Source organism: Micropterus salmoides, unplaced genomic scaffold, assembly GCF_014851395.1.
Source record: "Micropterus salmoides isolate LMB-PRFRI ecotype aquatic unplaced genomic scaffold, ASM1485139v1 Ms_hic_scaffold_281, whole genome shotgun sequence".
NCBI classification, from domain to species: domain Eukaryota; kingdom Metazoa; phylum Chordata; class Actinopteri; order Centrarchiformes; family Centrarchidae; genus Micropterus; species Micropterus salmoides.
Genome location: NW_024042051.1, coordinates 1 through 23846, shown reverse-complemented (window position 1 = coordinate 23846; position 23846 = coordinate 1). Strand labels below are relative to the sequence as shown.

General features: G+C 45.0%; 1 protein-coding gene across 1 annotated transcript; it reads left to right on the top strand.

Moving 5' to 3' along the window:
* Nucleotides 1–13858: 13858 nt before the first annotated feature.
* Nucleotides 13859–14596, top strand: LOC119881932 (U8 snoRNA-decapping enzyme-like; the record flags this gene model as incomplete). Its single annotated transcript, XM_038692006.1, is given in 2 exon segments — nt 13859–14098; nt 14556–14596. Coding segments are annotated over 2 exon segments (173 nt in total), but the record flags the coding sequence as incomplete, so codon positions are not given.
* Between the last annotated feature and the right edge of the window lie 9250 nt (nt 14597–23846).

Below are 23846 nucleotides of genomic sequence, written 5' to 3'. Positions count from 1 at the left end.
AGTTACGACAACTTCCGTGTCATGGCGAAGAGCTGATCTTTGACGCCACGCCACGGACACGCCCATTGACGAAAACTTGCAAATAGCACAACTTTTCATCTTCAATGCCTTTAGAAGGCACAGCAGAAATTTGAGGTCGGTCGGACTAAATCCCTAGGAGGAGTTCGTTAAAGTACGAAGTGTGTAAATCATCCAAAATTTGACGTAAAATTCAAAATGGCCGACTTCCTGTTGGGTTTAGGCTATGGCTCCAAGAGACTTTTTTGTGCGTCTGGACAAGATACACGTACCACAGAAAATTCGTGCACGTAGGTGAAACGTGCGGCGGGGGCTGCTTCGTTAAAGGTCACTTTCTGTTGCCAGCAGGTGGCGCTATGACTGTGGGTGAATGTCGGCATGTACATGTGTTCAGGGCGGGACTCTCATCCTACATGTACAGTTTGGTCCAGATGTGAGCATGTACACTGAAGTTACAACAACTTCCTGTTTCATAGCGAATCATCGACGCCACGGACACGCCCATTGACGAAAACGCGCAAATAGCACAACTTTTCATCGTCAATGCCTTTAGAAGGCACAGCAGAAATTTGACGTCGATCCGACTAAATCCCTAGGAGGAGTTCGTTAAAGTACGAAGTGTGTAAATCATCCAAAAATGGCCGTAAAATTCAAAATGGCCGACTTCCTGTTGACTTTAGGCTATGGGTTCTTGAGGCTTTTTTGTGCGTCTTGATATGATACATGTCCCCAGAAAATTTCGTACATGTAGTTTGAACGTGAACGAGGGGCTAATTTTTCCAATTTTCTAGGTGGCGCTAGCGAGTCATTTTGCAACGCCCATGTGCGAAACTTGTAGAATACGAAATTTTTCACCGGTTCTGACATGTTTGCAAATTTTGGTGAGTTTTCGAGAATGTTTAGGCCATGTCAGTTGAGCCTACTTTGCAGAAAAAAAAAAAAAAAAAAATTAAAGCTGCAAGCAGCGTTGGGCGGGCCCTCGCACTTGTAAGCGCGTCCGCGTGTGAGCCGGCCGAGTTGCATATTCTGGAGCTCTGCCGGTGCGGCTGTGAATTTCCTACGCGGTTATGTCGCCGCATGAAGGTGCTATATGTCACTTCCTGTGTCCCCTATGTGGAGCTACATAGCACTTGCCGCTATGAATATAAATCGGTATTGACGTGTAGATGTCTGGGGGTCAGAGAGTTATCAAGCACGCAAAGTTTGTTTCAGATGTGAGCATGTACACTGAACAATAATGTACCCAAACAATAAAATAAATTCCTTTTATATTTCCCTGCCTTGTTGTTTATGTGTACATACAGAGGAAGAATGTGAGAACAGCACACATTTCATCGTTACTGTGTTTCTGCTCCAGCCTGCCTAAAAGAAAAGCGTTTTTGGGATTAAATGGACTTTTTTAGCTGCTGCAGTGCAGGATGAACTCAGAATAGACCCATTTCTCACCTTTTTATTCTAAACCGTGCAATGAAGAAGAAGAAATGCATAATAAATTCTGGGACAAAATCTGTCCACAAATACTGTACAGCATGTAGTCTGATGAACAAGACTTGTGTTATAGCTGACTTGGGCAGTGAAATGTTTAATTTTTTTAATTCATGTGGTCATAGTTGTCCACAACTCAAATCAGAATATAAGAAGAAATGTTTTATACCACCTCAAGAAGGCTTCCTATCAGAAAGGTAGGAAGGTATTTCAAATGTACAACTGCAGTACTTAAATCTAAGTAAAGTAATTTCCCTGACATTACTGTGTTACGCATGTAACAGGTTTTATACTTCCTGTGAGTATAATCCAATCAATCTTATTTTCATACTGTATATCCGTTGTGTAATTTGATAAATTGTGTTGTATGTGGTGCTCGCATCGGGTACTACTGAGACTTCATTGCCCTCTTCAGAGAAGACTCTGACTGCAACATGCGTCTTTGTAAAGAGAGAAACAGACAGAAAAAGTCTCTAACTCTGCCTGTCAGCTCGCTCTGCTCCGTTAAAACTGAATTTACCATACAGAATTGAATACGAGTGCACTCCAGATTTAGCTGCAGCCAGCTGACCGTGTGCTTCTCCCTATACCGCAGTTCTGTGTCCATGCATGCAGCAAACTGAAAGCACTGTCTGTCGGAGCGTCTACGTGAAAAGAGAAGGAAGACATTGCTGGTAGTATTGTCTTCAGAGTTGTTAAACACCTCAGCGCACTGAAGGAAGCCATCTGACTGTGTGAGGGGCAAGATCGTTGATGTCTGCAGGTAGAGTAGGAGCTCTCCTGTCTGACTGGTCCACCAATAGCAGAGAAGATGACCCCTTGAGACACAGCCCCTCCTCATTTGCATAATGAGACAGAAATTTAAAAAGGACAGGCAGAAATAAATACCATGGGTGAAAATAAATAAGGTAGAAAAATACAAAGGAAGAATAAAACAGACAAAAATATTAAAACACACACATAAATAAATACATTAAAAAAATTAGTAATAAATAAAGTTGAATAAACAAATAAGGTAATTATAACAAAGGTGAATAGTAAAGGCACTAATTAAATATATACATTTATGTCTCCTTGTATAATTTAATTACTACCTACATTTATTTATTTACTTTATTTTTTTGTGTATTTAATTGGATGCTTATTTATTTATTGAGCATTTATTTATTTCTGTATTTATTTCTGACTGTGTCAGGATCGGTCCTCCATAGTGGGGTGGGAGAGTTATCAAGCACGTAAAGTTTGGTTCAGATGTGAGCATGTACACTGAAGTTACAACAACTTCCTGTGTCATGGCGAAGACTTGATCTCTGACGCCACGCCACGGACACACCCATTGACGAAAACTCGCAAATAGCACAACTTTTCATCTTCAATGCCTTTAGAAGGCACAGCACAAATTTGAAGTCGGTCGGACTAAATCCCTAGGAGGAGTTCGTTAGAGTACGAAGTGTGTAAATCATCCAAAATTTGACGTAAAATTCAAAATGGCCGACTTCCTGTTGATTTTAGGGCATCGCTCCAAGAGGCTTTTTTGTGCGTCTGGACAAGATACACGTACCACAGAAAATTCGTGCACGTAGGTGAAACGTGCGGCGGGGGCTGCTTCGTTAAAAGTCACTTCCTGTTGCCAGCAGGTGGCGCTATGACTGTCTGTGAATGTCAGCATGTACATGTGTTCAGGGCGGGACTCTCATCCTACATGTACAGTTTGGTCCAGATGTGAGCATGTACACTGAAGTTACGACAACTTCCGTGTCATGGCGAAGAGTTGATCTTTGACGCCACGCCACGGACACGCCCATTGACGAAAACTTGCAAATAGCACAACTTTTCATCTTCAATGCCTTTAGAAGGCACAGCAAACATTTGAGGTCGGTCGGACTAAATCCCTAGGAGGAGTTCGTTAAAGTACGAAGTGTGTAAATCATCCAAAATTTGACGTAAAATTCAAAATGGCCGACTTCCTGTTGGGTTTAGGCTATGGCTCCAAGAGACTTTTTTGTGCGTCTGGACAAGATACACGAACCACAGAAAATTTGTGCACGTAGGTGAAACGTGCGGCGGGGGCTGCTTCGTTAAAGGTCACTTTCTATTGCCAGCAGGTGGCGCTATGACTGTGGGTGAATGTCGGCATGTACATGTGTTCAGGGCGGGACTCTCATCCTAGATGTACAGTTTGGTCCAGATGTGAGCATGTACACTGAAGTTACAACAACTTCCGTTAAAGTACGAAGTGTGTAAATCATCCCAAAATGGCCGTAAAATTCAAAATGGCCGACTTCCTGTTGACTTTAGGCTATGGGTTCTTGAGGCTTTTTTGTGCGTCTTGATATGATACATGTCCCCAGAAAATTTCGTACATGTAGGTTGAACGTGAACGAGGGGCTAATTTTTTCCAATTTTCTAGGTGGCGCTAGCGAGTCATTTTGCAACGCCCATGTGCGAAACTTGTAGAATACGAAATTTTTCACCGGTTCTGACATGTTTGCAAATTTTGGTGAGTTTTCGAGAATGTTTAGGCCATGTCAGTTGAGCCTACTTTGCAGAAAAAAAAAAAAAAATAAATAAATAATCCGAGCAAATTCAATAGGGACCTCACACGGTCGTGCTCGGGCCCTAAAAAAAAAAAAATATATAATCCGAGCAAATTCAATAGGGACCTCGCACGGTCGTGCTCGGGCCCTAAATATATATAATCCGAGCAAATTCAATAGGGACCTCACACGGTCGTGCTCGGGCCCTAATAATCCGAGCAAATTCAATAGGGACCTCGCACGGTCGTGCTCGGGCCCTAAATATACCAATTGCCGAAAGTGAATTGTGTGTGTGTGTGTGTGTGTGTGTGTGTGTGTGTGTTTGCATGCCTGTGTGCACAAGCCTGTCATGGAATGTAGTTAGTGAGAGTGGGATGCTGCAACAGTGCCACACCCGGTGACGGGCAAGTAATAACCCAAACAGCCAGGGCACCTTACAATCTCCACAGAGCATGAAGGACCCGAGACCCCATGCCCCGGGGATAGCCATGCCCTGTCTTAAGGGAGAACGACAGAAAGCCACGCTGGGGAGCCCCCGCAGCCAGGGTGCAAGACCACGGGAGAACCAGGTGGAATAGCCCCCAGCCAGCCAGAGCGCAAACCCAAGGCCTGCCGAGTCCCCGGATGAGGGCCCAGCCCCTCCAGACATTTACCTGTCCTTGACAGCACTGGCCAGCATGCCTTCATCCCGGGAGAGTCTGCAGGGGACAGCGGTGGGAAAACCACCCCCGCCGAAGAGGGCCCCAGCGAGGAGAGGGGACCACAGCTTGACCGCGCTTGACTTCCTGACTGACTGGTCCCAGCATTTACCCTCCCAGCCCTAGGGCAGACCCAGGGGAGCCCAGTCCCCCCAGGGCGCAGATCCACCCAGACCTAGAGACCCACAGCACCAAACCACAGGCCCCCACACACCCCAAAGGCAGCTTAGTAGAGCCCCGACCTGAACACCTCAAGAAATGCGCAGAACTGACACAAGCTTGTCTACATCAACCCGCAGTGTGGGCCTCTCTTTTTTGATCCTCACCTTGTCTATATTCAATGGTGAGACATGGCCATCGGCTCCTATAATGCCTGTTCTTCAGAACTGAGAACCACAGGTCCAGTGAGGCCTACAACTTAGAGAGCTGTGTCCATAGTCATAGAATCTGGAGTTACAATACGTAACTAACATTCTACTTCGTATAGGCTTCACCTTCTAAGGCTTTCACTATTGAGTTGGAGGCAAAGCAAGATGAATCAACGCCTCACTGGGCCCATAAAGTACCACCAAGCACAGACCACCTGCCCAGAGTCAACATAATAAGCCACCCAGTCCTTCGCGGCATCCGTGGTGGCGTACGCGCAGCCACCAATGGCGCGACATGGGAGAGGCAAACCGACGCATGCGTAACAGGCCGGGGACGGGATGTGCAGATGCAGACAAAGGTTATGCAACCATTCCAACTGTGCATAGAGCAGGGCCAGCATGAGCAGTGGACCCTCCCCCCACCGTCCGATTGTGAGAAGGTACACCACATCACTCAGACAGAACATTCAGTACTGACTGAGTAAACGGGAGACATCCTGCAGGTAGATATGGACGAACGAGCCTGGGAAGACCAGCAGGCTGCCATGCATTTGTCATCCACCATCATTCCACCGTGCAACGCCATAGAGGAAGAGACAACTCTAGTGGAATGCGCCCTGATGCCATCCGGGGGGGGGAACACTGGCTTGCACAGCTAATGAGACAGACGTTCGGCTGACAGTGGGAGTCCCTTGGACTGCTCCCTGTAGTGCACAAACAGGTGGTGCCAGCCAAGCCAGCCGACCGCGCATGCTACGTAGCAGGACAGTGCACACACAGAGCAATCACTCTCTGCCTAAAAGAGATGGTGATGCTCTTAGGCATAAAAGCAGGATTGGGGCGCAAGACAGCCGAACTGCAGTCACACTGGGTACTGAGACATGAAGGGGCCACAGAGAGAGCAGCCAGATCACTGACCCTGTTGTCCGATGTCAGAGCCAAGATCAAGGCAACTTTGGCTGAAAGGAACTTCAGGACCGTGGTTTCCAAAGGCTCTGGTCAAGGAGTGTAAAACCAGTACCAAATCACACTGTGGAGCAGCAGGCCGTGACACAGGCCTGTACCGCTGCACCCCCTTCAGGAAACACTTCACCGTCCTGTCACCAAAACCGCCAGGACAGGATGAGATGGCAGCAGAGTAGATCTTAACCGTACTGAACGCCAGACCTCTGTCCATCAGCAGCTGGAAGAACGAAAGCACACCAGGCAGAGGACAGGCCACTGGGTCCACAGCCGACCCAACAGCAGTCTCTGACTGCAGGATCTCCCACTGCAACGGCTCCAGAGCCGTCTTGACACACAAGTTTGCGGAGCCAGTGAGGAACCGGACAGTAGTAGTTTGTACTGGTACTGGGCGCTCCAGAAGGAGAACCGCAGGAACTTTGTTCCTATGACCGGAACATCAAAGCATGTGTCCTTCAAGTTGATGAAGGTAAGCCAGTCCCCCTGGCACACACACTACAACACCTGTTTCACCGTCAACATGCAAAAAGGTCTTTCCATAATCGCCCTGTTGAACAATGACAGATCTAGGATGGGCCACATTCCCCTCTTTTTTTTTTCTGACCAGGAAGTAACGGTTGTAGAACCCCTGATTCTCATGCCCCAGAGGAACCCTGGAGATAGTTTGCTTCTCCAGGAGGCCCTTCTCAATCCCGGCTCCCCCAGGCTGCAAGTCGAAGTGTCCTTGGGCAAGATACTGAACCCTGAATTGCCCCTGGTAGCTGTTCCGCCAGTGTATGAGTGTGTGTGAATGTTAGTTTCTGTTTGAGCACTTAGGCTCAGTGTATAAATGTGTGTGAATGGTGAATGCAGTGTAAAAGCGCTTAGAGTGGTCGAAAAGACTAGAAAGGCGCTATACAAGTATGGAGCATGGAAGTCCAGGAAGTTTCGCCGAACTGCAGCCTGTGCCCTCAGCAGATCAGGATGTTCATCCATCTGTCCATTGAGCAAGACACGAGCCACTCCAACACTGTCGCAGGTGGGGGGGTGAATCCCATGGGGGCTCTCCTCGAAAGGGCTGGAAATCCCGCCACAGGCACATATGGCAAGCAGCAACATCAAACTGGGCGATGTGGGCGTCGACACGCACCATCATGCAAGAGGGAGTGCCTCCCTGCGTGGCAAGCATGTGTGCGTCAATCCAACGGGAAGGCACAGCCACCGGAGAGGATGAGACAATACCTATCACACTGGGGCCATCTACTCGCCAGCGTCCCCCCAAGCGGCAGAGTGCGGGCCACATCGTGAGAGACCTTTACACACTGTCAGAGGGGATTAGGGTTCCCTCCCACGTGTGGCTGAGGGGTCCACACAAGGTAGCGTAGCCGTTCTCATGGGCCCATAGCTACACCGCTCCCCCGGTGGGGGGGAGGGGCATACAGCGTCAGAAACAAAGCAACCACCAGTTGACAACCATGGACAACCCAAATTTGTATGTGTGTGTGTATGTGTGTGTCCACAATACTGATAACAGTGCCACACTTGCGGCAGGCAGGTAAGAATCCAAGCAGCCAGGGCACCCCGCAACGCCGCAGTGGGGAGTCCCAGCAGCTAAGGAGTGAGACCACGGTAGAACCAGGAGCAATAGCCCCTGTCCCAGCCTGGATAAGACCCATTCTAATCATCCTTTGTCTGTATAGTGTGTTCTATGGAGAGTTTTATATTGTATTCTAAAAGTATTTAAACACCATCACAGCTGTTACTCAGGCTTTCTTCGTCTTCTACCACACACACACACACACGCTACGCCCACACATGCATACTGATGCCCCCTTTCTTAAGGGTTGGGGTTATAATTTTGGATTTATTCATGCACTTTTTTTCATTTTGATATTTATATCATAATAGGAAGCAAATTAACTTATTGGGAGAAAACAAATCAACACCAATATTTACCTCGTGCTCATATACCTCTTGCAAAAGTTTATTTATTACATTATACCCTTTTTGCAGTCTTTCATTAAATACATACATTACATTTATTCATTTAGCTGACGCTTTTATCCAAAGCGTCTTACAATTTCCATATACTGTATGTCAGAGGACGCACACCTCTGGAGCAACTAAGGGTTAAGTGTCTTGCTCAGGGACACATTGGTGTCTCACAGTGGATTCGAACAGGGGTCTCTCACACCACAGGCATGTATCTTATTCACTGCGCCATCACCACACAAATAGCTTTTTAACCACAGTTATAACAATACAATGTATTTGTTTTTAACACATCACGTGCTTTTTGCTCAACATCATTTCCATCGCAATGTATAGTAGTTTTCAACCTTGTTACACTCTGGACAATCCACATCCACTGAACACCATATCTACAGTTTTCACTGGAACTAAATAGTACCGAAGAAACATTCCCCATGAAAAAACTGTCTACAGTGTGGTCTGTGGAAACAAATTTATGCCTGGCTGAGTGCTAACTTTAGAGATTAAGTCAGATCTTCTGGTGAGGGGCGTAGTAGTGGGGAACAGGAATGCGTCAGTTGGCACTCCTCTGGCTGCTGTTGGAGGTGTGGAGGACAGTGGAACAGACCTGCATCCAGGTGTGGCAACAGTGACAAATGAAGCCAGGTGATGGTGGTACCCAGGAAGCTGCATTCCGGGAATGAGAGGTGAATTGGGACCCCTGGTGAACATCTCTGGGGAGGTAATGCATGCAAAAAGATGGTTCAGCATGAGTTCAGTGGTTTCTTTGGCAAAGGGTGATTTGGGCAGGGCAATGTAAAGGATATTCAGAAAATTGGTCAACAATAGCAAGAATTATTATTTTGGGGGGCTTTAATGCATGTGCTCTAGCAGGTGAGTTAACTTGGTAACAACAATCAACAATACTAAGAATGACTGTGTTTGGTGTAGTTTTGAGTTTTTCTGTTTTATTTTGAAAGTGTTCTTCCTAGTGTGTGTTGTTAGCTTTGTTTCCTGTCTTTGTGTTCCTTGGTTTATTGTTTGCACCTGCTCTAATGTGCCTGTACCTGTGTTCCATCATCCTGCCCTCCCTGTATTTTATAGTCTGTGTGGCTTTGCTTGTCAGTTTGTCTCACTGCGTTTCATGGCAAACGTCTCCTTCAGTTTCCTGTGTTTTCCTGCCAGATGCTTATGTGGATTTGTTGTGGATCTATGCTTTCGTTTGGATTATTATTACCACCATCTGGACTGTTCCTAATCCTAGATGTAAGTTTTTGTTCACATTGTCTTAAATAAATACAAAGAACTAGATTTCCTCAGCTTTTGGGTCAACATTGTGGGTCCAAATCCCTGTTTCCTGGGTTTGCACTAAGACAGATATCGTTAGTACAAACTGACCAAATATGGACCCAGTGGACATTGAGTTATCATCAGAGGATCTTAGAGAGTGGTCCTCTATTCTCCAGAGGCTACACACCACCATCCAGAATTCCAAGGACATAGGCAGACCGTTTGTTTATAATCTATTGGAAAAGACAATCCGTTCTAAATCCAGGCAGTTGAACTTTCCACCAATAGTTGAGCAGTTAGCTGGGATTCTACAACAGAAGAAAGACTTGCAGCACATTCAGATTTACCAGGGCACTCTGAGGCTAGCATCCTGACCACTAACTATCTGCCATCACCTCAGTCTGCAAGTCTCCAACCTGCTTACAACCAGTCAGCTAGTATCACGGCTGCTAGCTACATGTCTGCATCTTGGCCTGTTAGAAACCAGCTAGCTAACATCAGCAAACCTGGCTCCCGGCCAGTTTGTCACCAGTTAGCTAGCATCCCTACTGCTAGCCACCTACCTGCTTCTAGGCTTGCTAGCCATCAGCTAGCTAGCAACCCCAGCCTTCACTTTGACCTGCTGGTAACAAGTCTGCACCTCAGTCGATTAGGTAGGGAGCCTACAACTTTCCAGAGGCAATCTCCAGGCTTGATAACCTTCAGCTAGCTCCTGAGTTGGTTGAAGACTCATGGACATCCAACTCTCTGGCTTTCGTTTTGTTGGATCTTGCCTTGGAGCCCAGCACCAAGACAGCTAGCCACCGGCCAAATAGCAACTAGCCTGCAAGCTACAAGCTAGCTAGCATCCACCTGCCTGATTCCCGGCCTGCTAGAGCATCGGCTGCTAGCTTCCTGTCTGCTTCTCTGCCTGCCTGTCAACCTGCCTGTCCTCCCACCTATCCCCCCAAGACAGGGGAGCCACAACAAGGTAGAAACTCTGGGACATTTATCTCTGTTTACCTTCTGGTCTAACTGTGTTACGAAATGAGAGATGGCATTGTCAACTAGTTACCAGCTAGACCCACCTTCAGTAACGCCTCCCAGATGGAGACGTGGATGTCAAGCCATTGTGCCTTTCTGCAGTCCTACTCCATTGAGTCAACTCCTGTTTCCTGTGTCCAGTCTGCAACCCAGCCGACTCCTGTTTCCTGTGTCCAGACAGCAGTCTGGTCAATTCCTGTTTCTAATTGGTGGGCCTCTCTACTTTAACCACTTTCTAATCGGTGGGCCCCTCTACTTTAACCACTTCCTTTCTCTTTCTACTGCTCTCTCCTTCACCACCATTATCGGCAAATTAACAGGAGCAGCAGTGAGGTGAAGAAATTTGCTGCCTAATTATAAGGTCAGACAAAATGTGTAAGAAGGAGCTGGAATTTAACACAGACCTAATATCGTGACAGCCCATCATCCTGCTCTCCTCAGACAGAGGCAACTCACACTGAAGGGAGCAGAAGGGAGAGAGAGCCTCAAAACATACCAACCACTCAGCAGCTCATGTGCCTACGCAGTAGGCAGGCAACTTCTGTTCAACATGTAAGATAACATGAGTAGCTGGGTGAAAAGAGAGCTAAAGTACATCTAATGTTTAAACTCAAACTGGGTCTTGGTGACATTAATGGGGTAATAACGTCAATAATGTCAGTGTTGTCACAATATTATAGGCTACTACCAGAAATGAACATGCTAATTGATAATTAGCATATTATAATGCTGGAATTCATCCTACTATATAAGTTTAATGCTGTTACCTGGAAACCCTGGTAGTTTCTGTGTAATAACTGAATCAGGGCTGCAATACGCTAAACTACTTGTTTTCTACTTAATTTCATGTTAATTTTTGTACAAAGTGGCATGACATACATGCATTTTATGAACTCTACCTAACATTACTGTTCACTTTTGTTAGCTGTACAGATTGTTAAAAGCATTTATTGTTCGTGTTTGTATAGTGTTTTTGATCATTTTGATAATCACCTCAGAGTCTTAAGCCTAGTTCACTACGCAATTTGCCAGTCACCAAGCTCAGACCATCGGGCTGTGATCGGGGGTAATGCTCCATACTTGTATAGCGCCTCAAAGCGTTTTTATACTGCATTCACCATTCACACACATTTATACACTGAGCCTAAGTGCTCAAACAGAAACTTAACTTTCACACACACTCATACACTGGCAGAACAGCCACCAGGGGCAATTCAGGGTTCAGTATCTTGCCCAAGGACACTTCGACTTGCAGCCTGGGGGAGCCGGGATTGAGCCGCTGACCTTCCGATTAACGGCCAATCCGCTCTACCTCCTAAGCCACAGCCGCCCAAATCAGTAGTCGTTTTGCGCTCACCACTAGCACATCACAGACACCAGTCAGATACGTAGCATGCAAAATATCTGGGGGAGTCGGCCGACTCAACATCTACATCCAGCCAATAGGAGCAGGCAGCTGGCAGAGCAGGCAGCTACTTTTTCACTACAAAACTCACATAATGTTAGCTATATCGTTACCTTCAAGGCATGTCTATCAAGTCAATTTACATACCACAGCGACGCACACACACACACACCAACACACACCGGTGCGGAGCATAAAGGACTGTCCACAACTAACCACTGAGCTATAGTAACGTTATAACTAAATTTCCACAGAAAGCAACATGAAAAACAGCTGCAGGCGTCCGACACCCTACGCTCATTAGTCAATGAACTTCAAATGAGGCTAAACGTTCACAGTTTCTTTCGACTGTCCCTCAGGATTACAACATTAAAGCCCATGGCGATCTGTCGTTGAACCATAACTGAGCTCGTTACGGTTGTGGAACTTCTGAAGCACTAATTTATAAATTTAACACGCCCTGAAGTCCCACTGTCAAATCGTCAAGTTCTCTCTCGCAGACATTTTGAGCCCTTTATATACCCTTTTCGTAAGTCCGCATTTCTGCAGACTTTGGCTGAGGGAATTGCCCACAGTTCATAGCGGTATGATGTGAAACACGGGGTTACCGGGGGATGCCCGGAAGCAAGAGAAGTATCACGGCAAATCCACGTCTTAAGAGAAGAAGAAGAAAAACAGTAAACAAACAAGCATTGACACCAACGCTGATGTTAACATTGTTAGAATTTTTCTTAACCTAAGATGGAACACATGAAGTCAGAGGAAAGCAACCACTTTTTCACACTTCGTTTATTCAACTATTTATTTTAGTTTTTGCTTAATGATGCTGTTTTGACCAACAATAGTGTATTGATGATTAGTGCCAAATTGACATTGACATTTACCTCTCCTCCACTCTGTAGGGTGAGAGTCTGCAGTCTGAGTCTCTTAAAAATGAGGCAAAAACACAAAATAAAAAGTGTGCAACGTGTTTCAGCGTCGTCTAGGTAATGTGATAAAGTGGCAAAGTGCTGTCCCATTCCTGTTTACAGCATTTTGAGCCCTCAAACTCAATCACTTTCCAAGTGACGTCAGTAAAGTCTGTGAGGGTTCAGGGCTTAGGGGGTACATTGGAATTGGGCCTCTCTCCCTTGTCTGTCTCACTAAATAGGCTGCAGACATGCCAATAAAACAGAGGTCACTGATAGACGGGCTGGACCCAGCCGCCGTCCTCTCCGGACTGCCGACCTGCAGCCAGTTTATTATTGTGAATTACTACCTTGTGACGGAGCGTTTCTTTTTTTAACCTGCGCAGCTTTTCTAGCATTTACTTTACTGATTTAATGGCCCAGGAAACTCACAGACCAATCGCATGTGCTCTAATCGTCTCACATGAGGCTGCTCAGCCAATCAAATCTGTGCATTCCATCAGGCATTGCGTGTCCACTAGTGCAATACACCGGAGATGTTTTGGAAACACACATGGAGAGAGGAGGCGAAAGAGAAAAGAGATTTCACATGGCTTTTAATCAAGAATGTACAGATTCTTACATGTACATTCCTCCCACGGGCGGTTCAGAACCAGAATATCTCATAGATCTCCAATCCTAGCTGGCAGGACAAGCTAGAGCTCACGTTTCTCACTGAATAAGCGAAAGTAGGAAGTGGTAGCTATATAAGAGAGAACGAAAGAGAAGAGGAGGTATTACAGCTGTTCATTTGTTAATATGTGACTTTTTATGATTTTTTTCCCTGAAATTAAGCACTTTATTTTAGTTTACTTAAATGTAGAATTTATTATTAAAGTAGTTTTTTTAATTATTATCCCTCCAGTTTGATGTGAAAACTGAATATTGCTGAAATATTGTCAGTGTTTGACTAAAAACATATGTTGATACAACTATACGTTATGGCACTGAATGATAACGCAAGTTAGTCGTTATGATGTTCCGGACCTTTGCTTCGGGAAATTTTCTCTAACTGGACCTCTTTGAATTCTAATTGAATATCCCTGCAATAAAAGGGCAGGGATTCCTCCAGTTGTCAGCATACTCCACACCAGCAGATGGAGCTAAAGCTTTTTTGATACAAGTCACAAAGATCTAACACTTCCTGGTTCTGCATAGTTACCAGGAAGTGCTAGTTGGATGATGTGACATTGGCTGCACATGACAAGGGGCAGCAATGCAGAGTGATTAGCAAGCTCTGAACTGTGACTGTAATTTTGCACTTTTTTGTGTATTTTTGTAGATGACGAGTGGACAGCTGTCGAGGGCAGAGGCCTTGGCGTGCTCTGGTTGCAGATATGCATGCCATGTGATGCTCTACTCTGACACGAAAACTCAGCTGTTTGGGAGAATTCCCATGAGACATGTCATACTGGTGAGTAAGAGCATTGTGTGTATGCACATGCATGTATTTAAAAGATTATTCATTTTTATTTGTTTACATGTATGCAAAAAATACAAATGAATATACATAAACAACAGAAGATGTGATATAGAGGTACAAAAACCCTCAGGGGCTTGATCAGGGCACCCTCCTGTGTATACCTTAATCTGTTAGAAAAGGAGAAAAAAATTAAATGGGAAAGAAAATTAGAAAAAGACTAATATTAATTTGCGTATCACTAAACCACTGTAAATTAAATCAAACTGTAATTGAGATGTCTCTGGTAAGAGTAGATGGAAATGATTGAGTCATTGCATGCACAAATGATGTGCTGCTACTACAACTGTACTACTTGATTTCAGTGTTGAGTGTCTGCCTGTTTGTGTCTAAGCATCTCTGCCTCTGTGGATACATCAGTGTGTATAACAGCCTCTAACACTTCCCACAGATGCAGATGCGCTTTGATGGTCTGTTGGGTTTCCCTGGCGGGTGAGTCTTTCCTTGTGCTGCTTTTGTTTTATCCTTTTATGTGCAAAGGTCTCTTTTTCATCACAGATGAGCCTCACTGTGCATTCAGACCAAACGCAAAGTGAGGGTTGGGGGCGGTGCGATTACATCTTGTGACATCATCTTGTCACAAGATCTCTGACGTAATTGCTGACGTAATCTGCACTCTGCGCATGCGTTGGCATCTGTGGCCACCTGTCGGAAGCTCCGTCTTAAACCTAACTCTTATCCAGTTTTAATCCACTCTTTTTCGTTACATTTTTTATATCCTTTTTATTTAACTTAAGTTTTTAACTTAAGTTTTACGTGGGTTAAGGATTTTAGCCATCCGACATGGATTTTAAGCTAGATGACCGTAAAAACGCGATCAACGCTACTGATCGCAACAAAGCTCCGGTGACTATGCTAGCCGAAATAACTCTGCCCCATGAGGACTGCACACTCCTTAAGAAAGCGAACAAGAAGATTGCTGACCTTATGGAAGACATCCGACGACTTTCAGAGGAACTCAAAGAGAAAGATTCCCTGCTGACTGGCTTTATGGATGTGGCTTCAGTACAAGCCAAACAGATTGTTTCTCTTAGCGCAACCGCTAACATCCAGGACACCGTATTTTGGGACCCCTCTAGCCTTCCCAGGCTTTCATCCTGCTCGACTTCAAAGCATCAGTCAACCTGTGTGGTGGTCCGTGGCTGCAAGAGAGGCTCGGATGGGGCTGCCTCTCCTCCGCACATCGGCCTCTCCAACTGCTATGCAGCCCTGTCTAACGACACTCCAGTCCATCCAGCTGATGCACCTGTGGCTTCGAGTCTCCCTGATACGGATCTCTTTCTGCCCACAGTGCCTGCCGACACTGTTGCATCTCCTTCACCGGCTACATCTCCTGCACTGGGCCGCCGGTTTGCCGCCGGGCCTGATCGGCGGCCGTCATCCCGGTCAAAAACCTCCGCTTCCCGACGTAGGATCCTGAAGGTGGCTGTGCTCAGACGCTCCGGAGGCCGTCTCTATCCTGCACCGTCGGGTAGCCCTTCTCTCAGGTCTGTTACTGCTACTCCAACACAACACTCGGCAGCTCACACACTCCATCCTCAGTCCGCACGCAGTGTTGAAGCAGATTATGCTCAGTCCTGCTCTGGAACCACACAACCGGCATCTCCTCGTCCCCTTTTCTCCCCAACCACACTAATAATTGGTGACTCCATAACCAGAAACCTCCGTTTCTTTAACGCTACCACTCAATGCTTCCCTGGTGCCACCACAGCCGACATTTTAAAAAAACTCCAGGACCTGATGCCGTCGCTCCCGTCCTCCATCACAAGAGTGATAGTCCATGTCGGAACAAATGACACAGCTCTTCGGCAGTCTGAGCTGACAAAATCAGATTTTAACCGTCTTTTTAACTTTTTAAAGCAGTGTGGAAAGTCCGTTTTTATCTCTGGTCCCATTCCCACAGTTGGTCGCGGTGCTGGCCGCTTCAGTAGACTCCTTGGCCTCCACGACTGGGTCCAGTCCGCCTGCAGGGCTCATCGTGTGTGTTATGTGGATAATTTTAATATTTTCTGGCAAAGAATGTCTCTTTTTAAGACAGATGGACTTCACCCAAACAAACGGGGCTCAGAAATGTTAGCTGCGCACATACAGCATGTGGTGCGGTCCACACATGATTTACGTGAATGACTAATCATTCATGCAGCACACCTGGACGCACCACCGCTCACTGAACAGATCTCTGGCTCACTGCCACAAACAACTGTCTCCACCTGCTGGCATGTAAAGCCGTCTGCTCCCAGCGCTGTTCCACAGACTTCTATTCCTGTCATCATCACGTATAGACCAGTAAACCGAAATGTGCACATCCCACACAGAAATAATAGTAATCTCTTAAGGATTAGGACAACTGCACCAACTCCAGCACCCAGAACAAACTCATTTAAAATGGCTCTCTTCAATGTGAGATCACTTTCAAGTAAGACTTTTATCTTAAATGATTTTATCTTGTCTGCAAATCTAGATTTTATGTTTTTAACTGAATTCTGGTTGCAGATGAATGACTATAGCCAGCTAGCTGAACTGTGTCCGCCTCAATATGATTGTTTTAGCCAACCGAGGGTCAGTGATCGTGGTGGTGGGCTAGTGAGCGTGTAAAGGAAAAATTTTAAATGTCATCAAGTACGCTGTGATGAATTTAACTCCTTTGAAGTTCTCACTATTAAAGATGGAGGGCTGCAACCTATCATATTTGTTATAATTTATCGCCCCCCAAAACCGCCTGGAGGATTTTTATCAGAACTTCCTGAATTTTTATCTACTCTGGTTTTAAATTATGACAGAATTGTTCTTTGTGGCGATTTTAATATTCATGTTGATGACCCCAACAATGTTAATGCAATTAACTTTTTAAATATAGCCACTTCTTTTAACTTCAAACAACACGTTAAAGGGCAAACACATAACCGTGGTCATACACTGGACTTGGTTTTTACCCTGGGTGTCAGCATTTCCTCTGTGGAATTGGTGGACATGACCATATCTGACCACAGATGTATTGTTTTTAGCTGTGATTCGCCTGTTACTCATGCCGCCTCACCAAGCTCCGTGTGTTCTCGCATCTTTAATGAACAAAGTGTTTCAAAGTTTTGCGCATTCTTTCAGAGCCAAAGCCAACACCTGTCTGATTCCAACACCAACAATCTGGTCGATCACTTCAATCATATCTGCTTGTCGTCACTAAATATTACTGCTCCTCTAAAGGTTAGGCCTACGTCTAAAGCTAGTAAGCAACCCTGGATAAATGACAGCATTCGCAGCCTAAAAAGGGAATGCAGGAAAGCAGAACACAGATGGAAAAAATCCAGTCTCCAAGTCCATTACCTCAGTCTGAAGGATTTATTAATTAACTACAATAACATGGTTAAGGATGCGAGAACACACTATTTTTCTGAACTCATTACTACACATAAACACAATCCCAGGTTTCTGTTTAAGACTGTGGATCAGCTGGTAAACCCAACCCCTCCTTGTGCCTCAGCTGGAAGTAATGATGACTGTGAATTGTTTTTATCTTATTTTACCAATAAGGTGGTGTCAATCAGAGCCTCTATTACCCCCGCGGCCTCTTACTCAGAGGTTCCTCACCAGCAACAAGAGAGTTTTAACCAGTTTTATCCCATCGACTTGTCTGAGCTTTTACAAACAGTATCACAAATGAGAGTGTCCTCCAGCCCACTTGATGTAATACCTACAAAATTTTTACTGAAAGTAATAGATTCTGTTGGGCCCCATTTGATCTCTGTTTTCAACAGCTCCCTATCTACTGGTTGTGTCCCTGATTATTTTAAAACGGCTTGCGTGAACCCACTTTTAAAGAAACCTGGTTTAGATCCCTCCCTCCCACATAATTTTAGACCAATTTCAAAACTGCCTTTTATTGCAAAGATTCTAGAAAGAATTGTGTCCAAACAGCTGCTCACTGTACTGGAAAATAACAAATTATTTGAAAAGTTTCAGTCTGGTTTTAGGAAGTACCACAGCACTGAGACTGCCCTGCTTAAAGTCACCAATGACCTTTTAATGTCTGCTGATGAAGGTATGTGCTCAGTCCTTGTACTCCTGGACCTTAGCGCTGCTTTTGACACCATTGATCACAACATCATGTTAGACAGACTGAGGCACTGGGTGGGGATCTCTGGTACTGCCCTAGAATGGTTTTCATCCTACCTGTCAAATAGGAAGTTTTGTGTGTCTGTAAACAACTATGTCTCCTCATTCTGTCCGAGACGAGCACGACCGTGCGAGGTCCCTATTGAATTTGCTCGGATTATTAGGGCCCGAGCACGACCGTGCGAGGTCCCTATTGAATTTGCTCGGATTATATATATATATTTAGGGCCCGAGCACGACCGTGTGAGGTCCCTATTGAATTTGCTCGGATTATTTATTTATTTATTTATTAGGGCCCGAGCACGACCGTGTGAGGTCCCTATTGAATTTGCCGTGGCGTCGATGATTCGCCATGAAAACAGGAAGTTGTTGTAACTTCAGTGTACATGCTCACATCTGGACCAAACTGTACATGTAGGATGAGAGTCCCGCCCCGGAACACATGTACATGCCGACATTCACCCACAGTCATAGCGCCACCTGCTGGCAACAGAAAGTGACCTTTAACGAAGCAGCCCCCGCCGCACGTTTCACCTACGTGCACGAATTTTCTGTGGTACATGTATCTTGTCCAGACGCACAAAAAAGTCTCTTGGAGCCATAGCCTAAACCCAACAGGAAGTCGGCCATTTTGAATTTTACGTCAAATTTTGGATGATTTACACACTTCGTACTTTAACAAACTCCTCCTAGGGATTTAGTCCGACCGACCTCAAATTTGTGCTGTGCCTTCTAAAGGCATTGAAGATGAAAAGTTGTGCTACTTGCAAGTTTTCGTCAATGGGCGTGTCCGTGGCGTGGTGTCAAAGATCAGCTCTTCGCCATGACACGGAAGTTGTCGTAACTTCAGTGTACATGCTCACATCTGCACCAAACTGTACATGTAGGATGAGAGTCCCGCCATGAACACATGTACATGCTGACATTCACCCACAGTCATAGCGCCACCTGCTGGCAACAGGAAGTGACATTTAACGAAGCAGCCCCCGCCGCACGTTTCACCTACGTGCACGAATTTTCTGTGGTACGTGTATCTTGTCCAGACGCATAAAAAAGCCTCTTGGAGCGATGCCCTAAAATCAACAGGAAGTCGGCCATTTTGAATTTTACGTCAAATTTTGGATGATTTACACACTTCGTACTTTAACGAACTCCTCCTAGGGATTTAGTCCGACTGACTTCAAATTTGTGCTATGCCTTCTAAAGGCATTGAAGATGAAAAGTTGTGCTATTTGCGAGTTTTCGTCAATGGGTGTGTCCGTGGCGTGGCGTCAAAGATCAAGTCTTCGCCATGACACAGGAAGTTGTTGTAACTTCAGTGTACATGCTCACATCTGAACCAAACTTTACGTGCTTGATAACTCTCCCACCCCGCTGTGGAGGACCGATCCTGACACAGTCAGAAATAAATACAGAAATAAATAAGTGCTCAATAAATATAAGCATCCAATTAAATACACAAAAAAATAAAGTAAATAAATAAATGTAGGTAGTAATTAAGTTATACAAGGAGACATCAATGTATATATTTTAATTAGTGCCTTTAATACGCCTTTAATAGTGCCTTTAATAGTATTATTATATAATATAATAATAATACCTTTATTTATTAACCTTTGTTATAATTACCTTATTTGTTTATTCAACTTTATTTATTACTAATTTTTTTAATGTATTTATTTATGTGTGTGTTTTAATATTTTGTCTGTTTTATTCTTCCTTTGTATTTATTTACCTTATTTATTTTCACCCATGGTATTTATTTCTGCCTGTCTTTTTTAAATTTTGTATGCATTTCTGCCTCATTATGCAAATGAGGAGGGGCTGTGTCTCAAGGGGTCATCTTCTCTGCTATTGGTGGACCAGTCAGACAGGAGAGCTCCTACTCTGCCTGCAGACATCAACGATCTTGCCCCTCACACAGTCAGATGGCTTCCTTCAGTGCACTGAGGTGTTTAACAACTCTGAAGACAATACTACCAGCAATGTCTTCCTTCTCTTTTCACGTAGACGCTCCGACAGACAGTGCTTTCAGTTTGCTGCATGCATGGACACAGAACTGCGATATAGGGAGAAGCACACGGTCAGCTGGCTGCAGCTAAATCTGGAGTGCACTCGTATTCAATTCTGTATGGTAAATTCAGTTTTAACGGAGCAGAGCGAGCTGACAGGCAGAGTTAGAGACTTTTTCTGTCTGTTTCTCTCTTTACAAAGACGCATGTTGCAGTCAGAGTCTTCTCTGAAGAGGGCAATGAAGTCTCAGTAGTACCCGATGCGAGCACCACATACAACACAATTTATCAAATTACACAACGGATATACAGTATGAAAATAAGATTGATTGGATTATACTCACAGGAAGTATAAAACCTGTTACATGCGTAACACAGTAATTTCAGGGAAATTACTTTACTTAGATTTAAGTACTGCAGTTGTACATTTGAAATACCTTCCTACCTTTCTGATAGGAAGCCTTCTTGAGGTGGTATAAAACATTTCTTCTTATATTCTGATTTGAGTTGTGGACAACTATGACCACATGAATTAAAAAAATTAAACATTTCACTGCCCAAGTCAGCTATAACACAAGTCTTGTTCATTAGACTACATGCTGTACAGTATTTGTGGACAGATTTTGTCCCAGGATTTATTATGCATTTCTTCTTCTTCGTTGCATGGTTTAGAATAATAAGGTGAGAAATGGGTCTATTCTGAGTTCATCCTGCACTGCAGCAGCTAAAAAAGTCCATTTAATCCCAAAAACGCTTTTCTTTTAGGCAGGCTGGAGCAGAAACACAGTAACGATGAAATGTGTGCTGTCTCACATTCTTCCTCTGTATGTACACATAAACAACAAGGCAGGGAAATATAAAAGGATTTATTTTATTGTTTGGGTACATTATTGTTCAGTGTACATGGTCACATCTGAAACAAACTTTACGTGCTTGATAACTCTCCCACCCCGCAGACATCTACACGCCAATACCGATTTATATTCATAGCGGCAAGTGCTATGTAGCTCCACATAGGGGACACAGGAAGTGACATATAGCACCTTCATGCGGCGTCGGAACCGCGTAACAAATTCACAGCCGCACCGGCAGAGCTCCAGAATGTGCAACTCGGCCGGCTCACACGCGGACGCGCTACAAGTGCGAGGGCCCGCCCAACGCTGCTTGCAGCTTTAATTAGCACGACCGTGCGAGGTCCCTATTGAATTTGCTCGGATTATTTTTTTTTTTTTTTTTTTTTTTTTTTTTCTGCAAAGTAGGCCCAAATGACATGGCCTAAACTACTCGAAAACTCACCAAAATTTGCAAACATGTCAGAACCGGTGAAAAATTTCGTATTCTACAAGTTTCGCACATGGGCGTGGCAAAATGACTCGCTAGCGCCACCTAGAAAATTGGAAATTAGCCCCTCGTTCACGTTCAACCTACATGTACGAAATTTTCTGGGGACATGTATCGTATCAAGACGCACAAAAAAGCCTCAAGAACCCATAGCCTAAAGTCAACAGGAAGTCGGCCATTTTGAATTTTATGGCCATTTTGGATGATTTACACACTTCGTACTTTAACGAACTCCTCCTAGGGATTTAGTCGGATCGACGTCAAATTTCTGCTGTGCCTTCTAAAGGCATTGACGATGAAAAGTTGTGCTATTTGCGCGTTTTCGTCAATGGGCGTGTCCGTGGCGTCGATGATTCGCAATGAAACAGGAAGTTGTTGTAACTTCAGTGTACATGCTCACATCTGGACCAAACTGTACATGTAGGATGAGAGTCCCGCCCTGAACACATGTACATGCCGACATTCACCCACAGTCATAGCGCCACCTGCTGGCAACAGAAAGTGACCTTTAACGAAGCAGCCCCCGCCGCACGTTTCACCTACGTGCACGAATTTTCTGTGGTACGTGTATCTTGTCCAGACGCACAAAAAAGCTCTTGGAGCCATAGCCTAAATCAACAGGAAGTCGGCCATTTTGAATTTTACGTCAAATTTTGGATGATTTACACACTTCGTACTTTAACGAACTCCTCCTAGGGATTTAGTCCGACCGACCTCAAATTTGTGCTGTGCCTTCTAAAGGCATTGAAGATGAAAAGTTGTGCTATTTGCAAGTTTTCGTCAATGGGCGTGTCCGTGGCGTGGCGTCAAAGATCAACTCTTCGCCATGACACGGAAGTTGTCGTAACTTCAGTGTACATGCTCACATCTGGACCAAAACTGTACATGTAGGATGAGAGTCCCGCCCTGAACACATGTACATGCTGACATTCACCACAGTCATAGCGCCACCTGCTGGCAACAGGAAGTGACTTTTAACGAAGCAGCCCCCGCCGCACGTTTACCTACGTGCACGAATTTTCTGTGGTAGTGTATCTTGTCCAGACGCACAAAAAGCCTCTTGGAGCCATGCCTAAAATCAACAGGAAGTCGGCCATTTTGAATTTTACGTCAAATTTTGGATGATTTACACACTTCGTACTTTAACGAACTCCTAGGGATTTAGTCCGACCGACCTCAAATTTGTGCTGTGCCTTCTAAAGGCATTGAAGATGAAAAGTTGTGCTATTTGCAAGTTTTCGTCAATGGGCGTGTCCGTGCGTGGCGTCAAAGATCAGCTCTTCGCCATGACAGGAAGTTGTCGTAACTTCAGTGTACATGCTCACATCTGGACCAAACTGTACATGTAGGATGAGAGTCCCGCCCTGAACACATGTACATGCTGACATTCACAGACAGTCATAGCGCCACCTGCTGGCAACAGGAAGTGACTTTTAACGAAGCAGCCCCCGCCGCACGTTTACCTACGTGCACGAATTTTCTGTGGTACGTGTATCTTGTCCAGACGCACAAAAAAGCCTCTTGGAGCGATGCCCTAAAATCAACAGGAAGTCGGCCATTTTGAATTTTACGTCAAATTTGGATGATTACACACTTCGTACTTTAACGAACTCCTCCTAGGGATTTAGTCCGACCGACTTCAAATTTGTGCTGTGCCTTCTAAAGGCATTGAAGATGAAAAGTTGTGCTATTTGCGAGTTTTCGTCAATGGGTGTGTCCGTGGCGTGGCGTCAGAGATCAAGTCTTCGCCATGACACAGGAAGTTGTTGTAACTTCAGTGTACATGCTCACATCTGAACCAAACTTTACGTGATTGAACTCAAGGGGTCATCTTCTCTGCTATTGGGGACCAGTCAGACAGGAGAGCTCCTACTATGCCTGCAGACATCAACGATCTTGCCCCTCACAGTCAGATGGCTTCCTTCAGTGCCTGAGGTGTTTAACAATCTGAAGACAATACTACCAGCAATGTCTTCCTTCTCTTTCAGTAGACGCTCCGACAGACAGTGCTTTCAGTTTGCTGCATGCATGGACACAGAACTGCGGTATAGGAGAAGCACACGGTCAGCTGCTGCAGCTAAATCTGGAGTGCACTCGTATTCAATTCTGTATGGTAAATTCAGTTTTAACGGAGCAGAGCGAGCTGACAGGCAGAGTTAGAGCTTTTTCTGTCCGTTTCTCTCTTTACAAAGACGCATGTTGCAGTCAGAGTCTTCTCT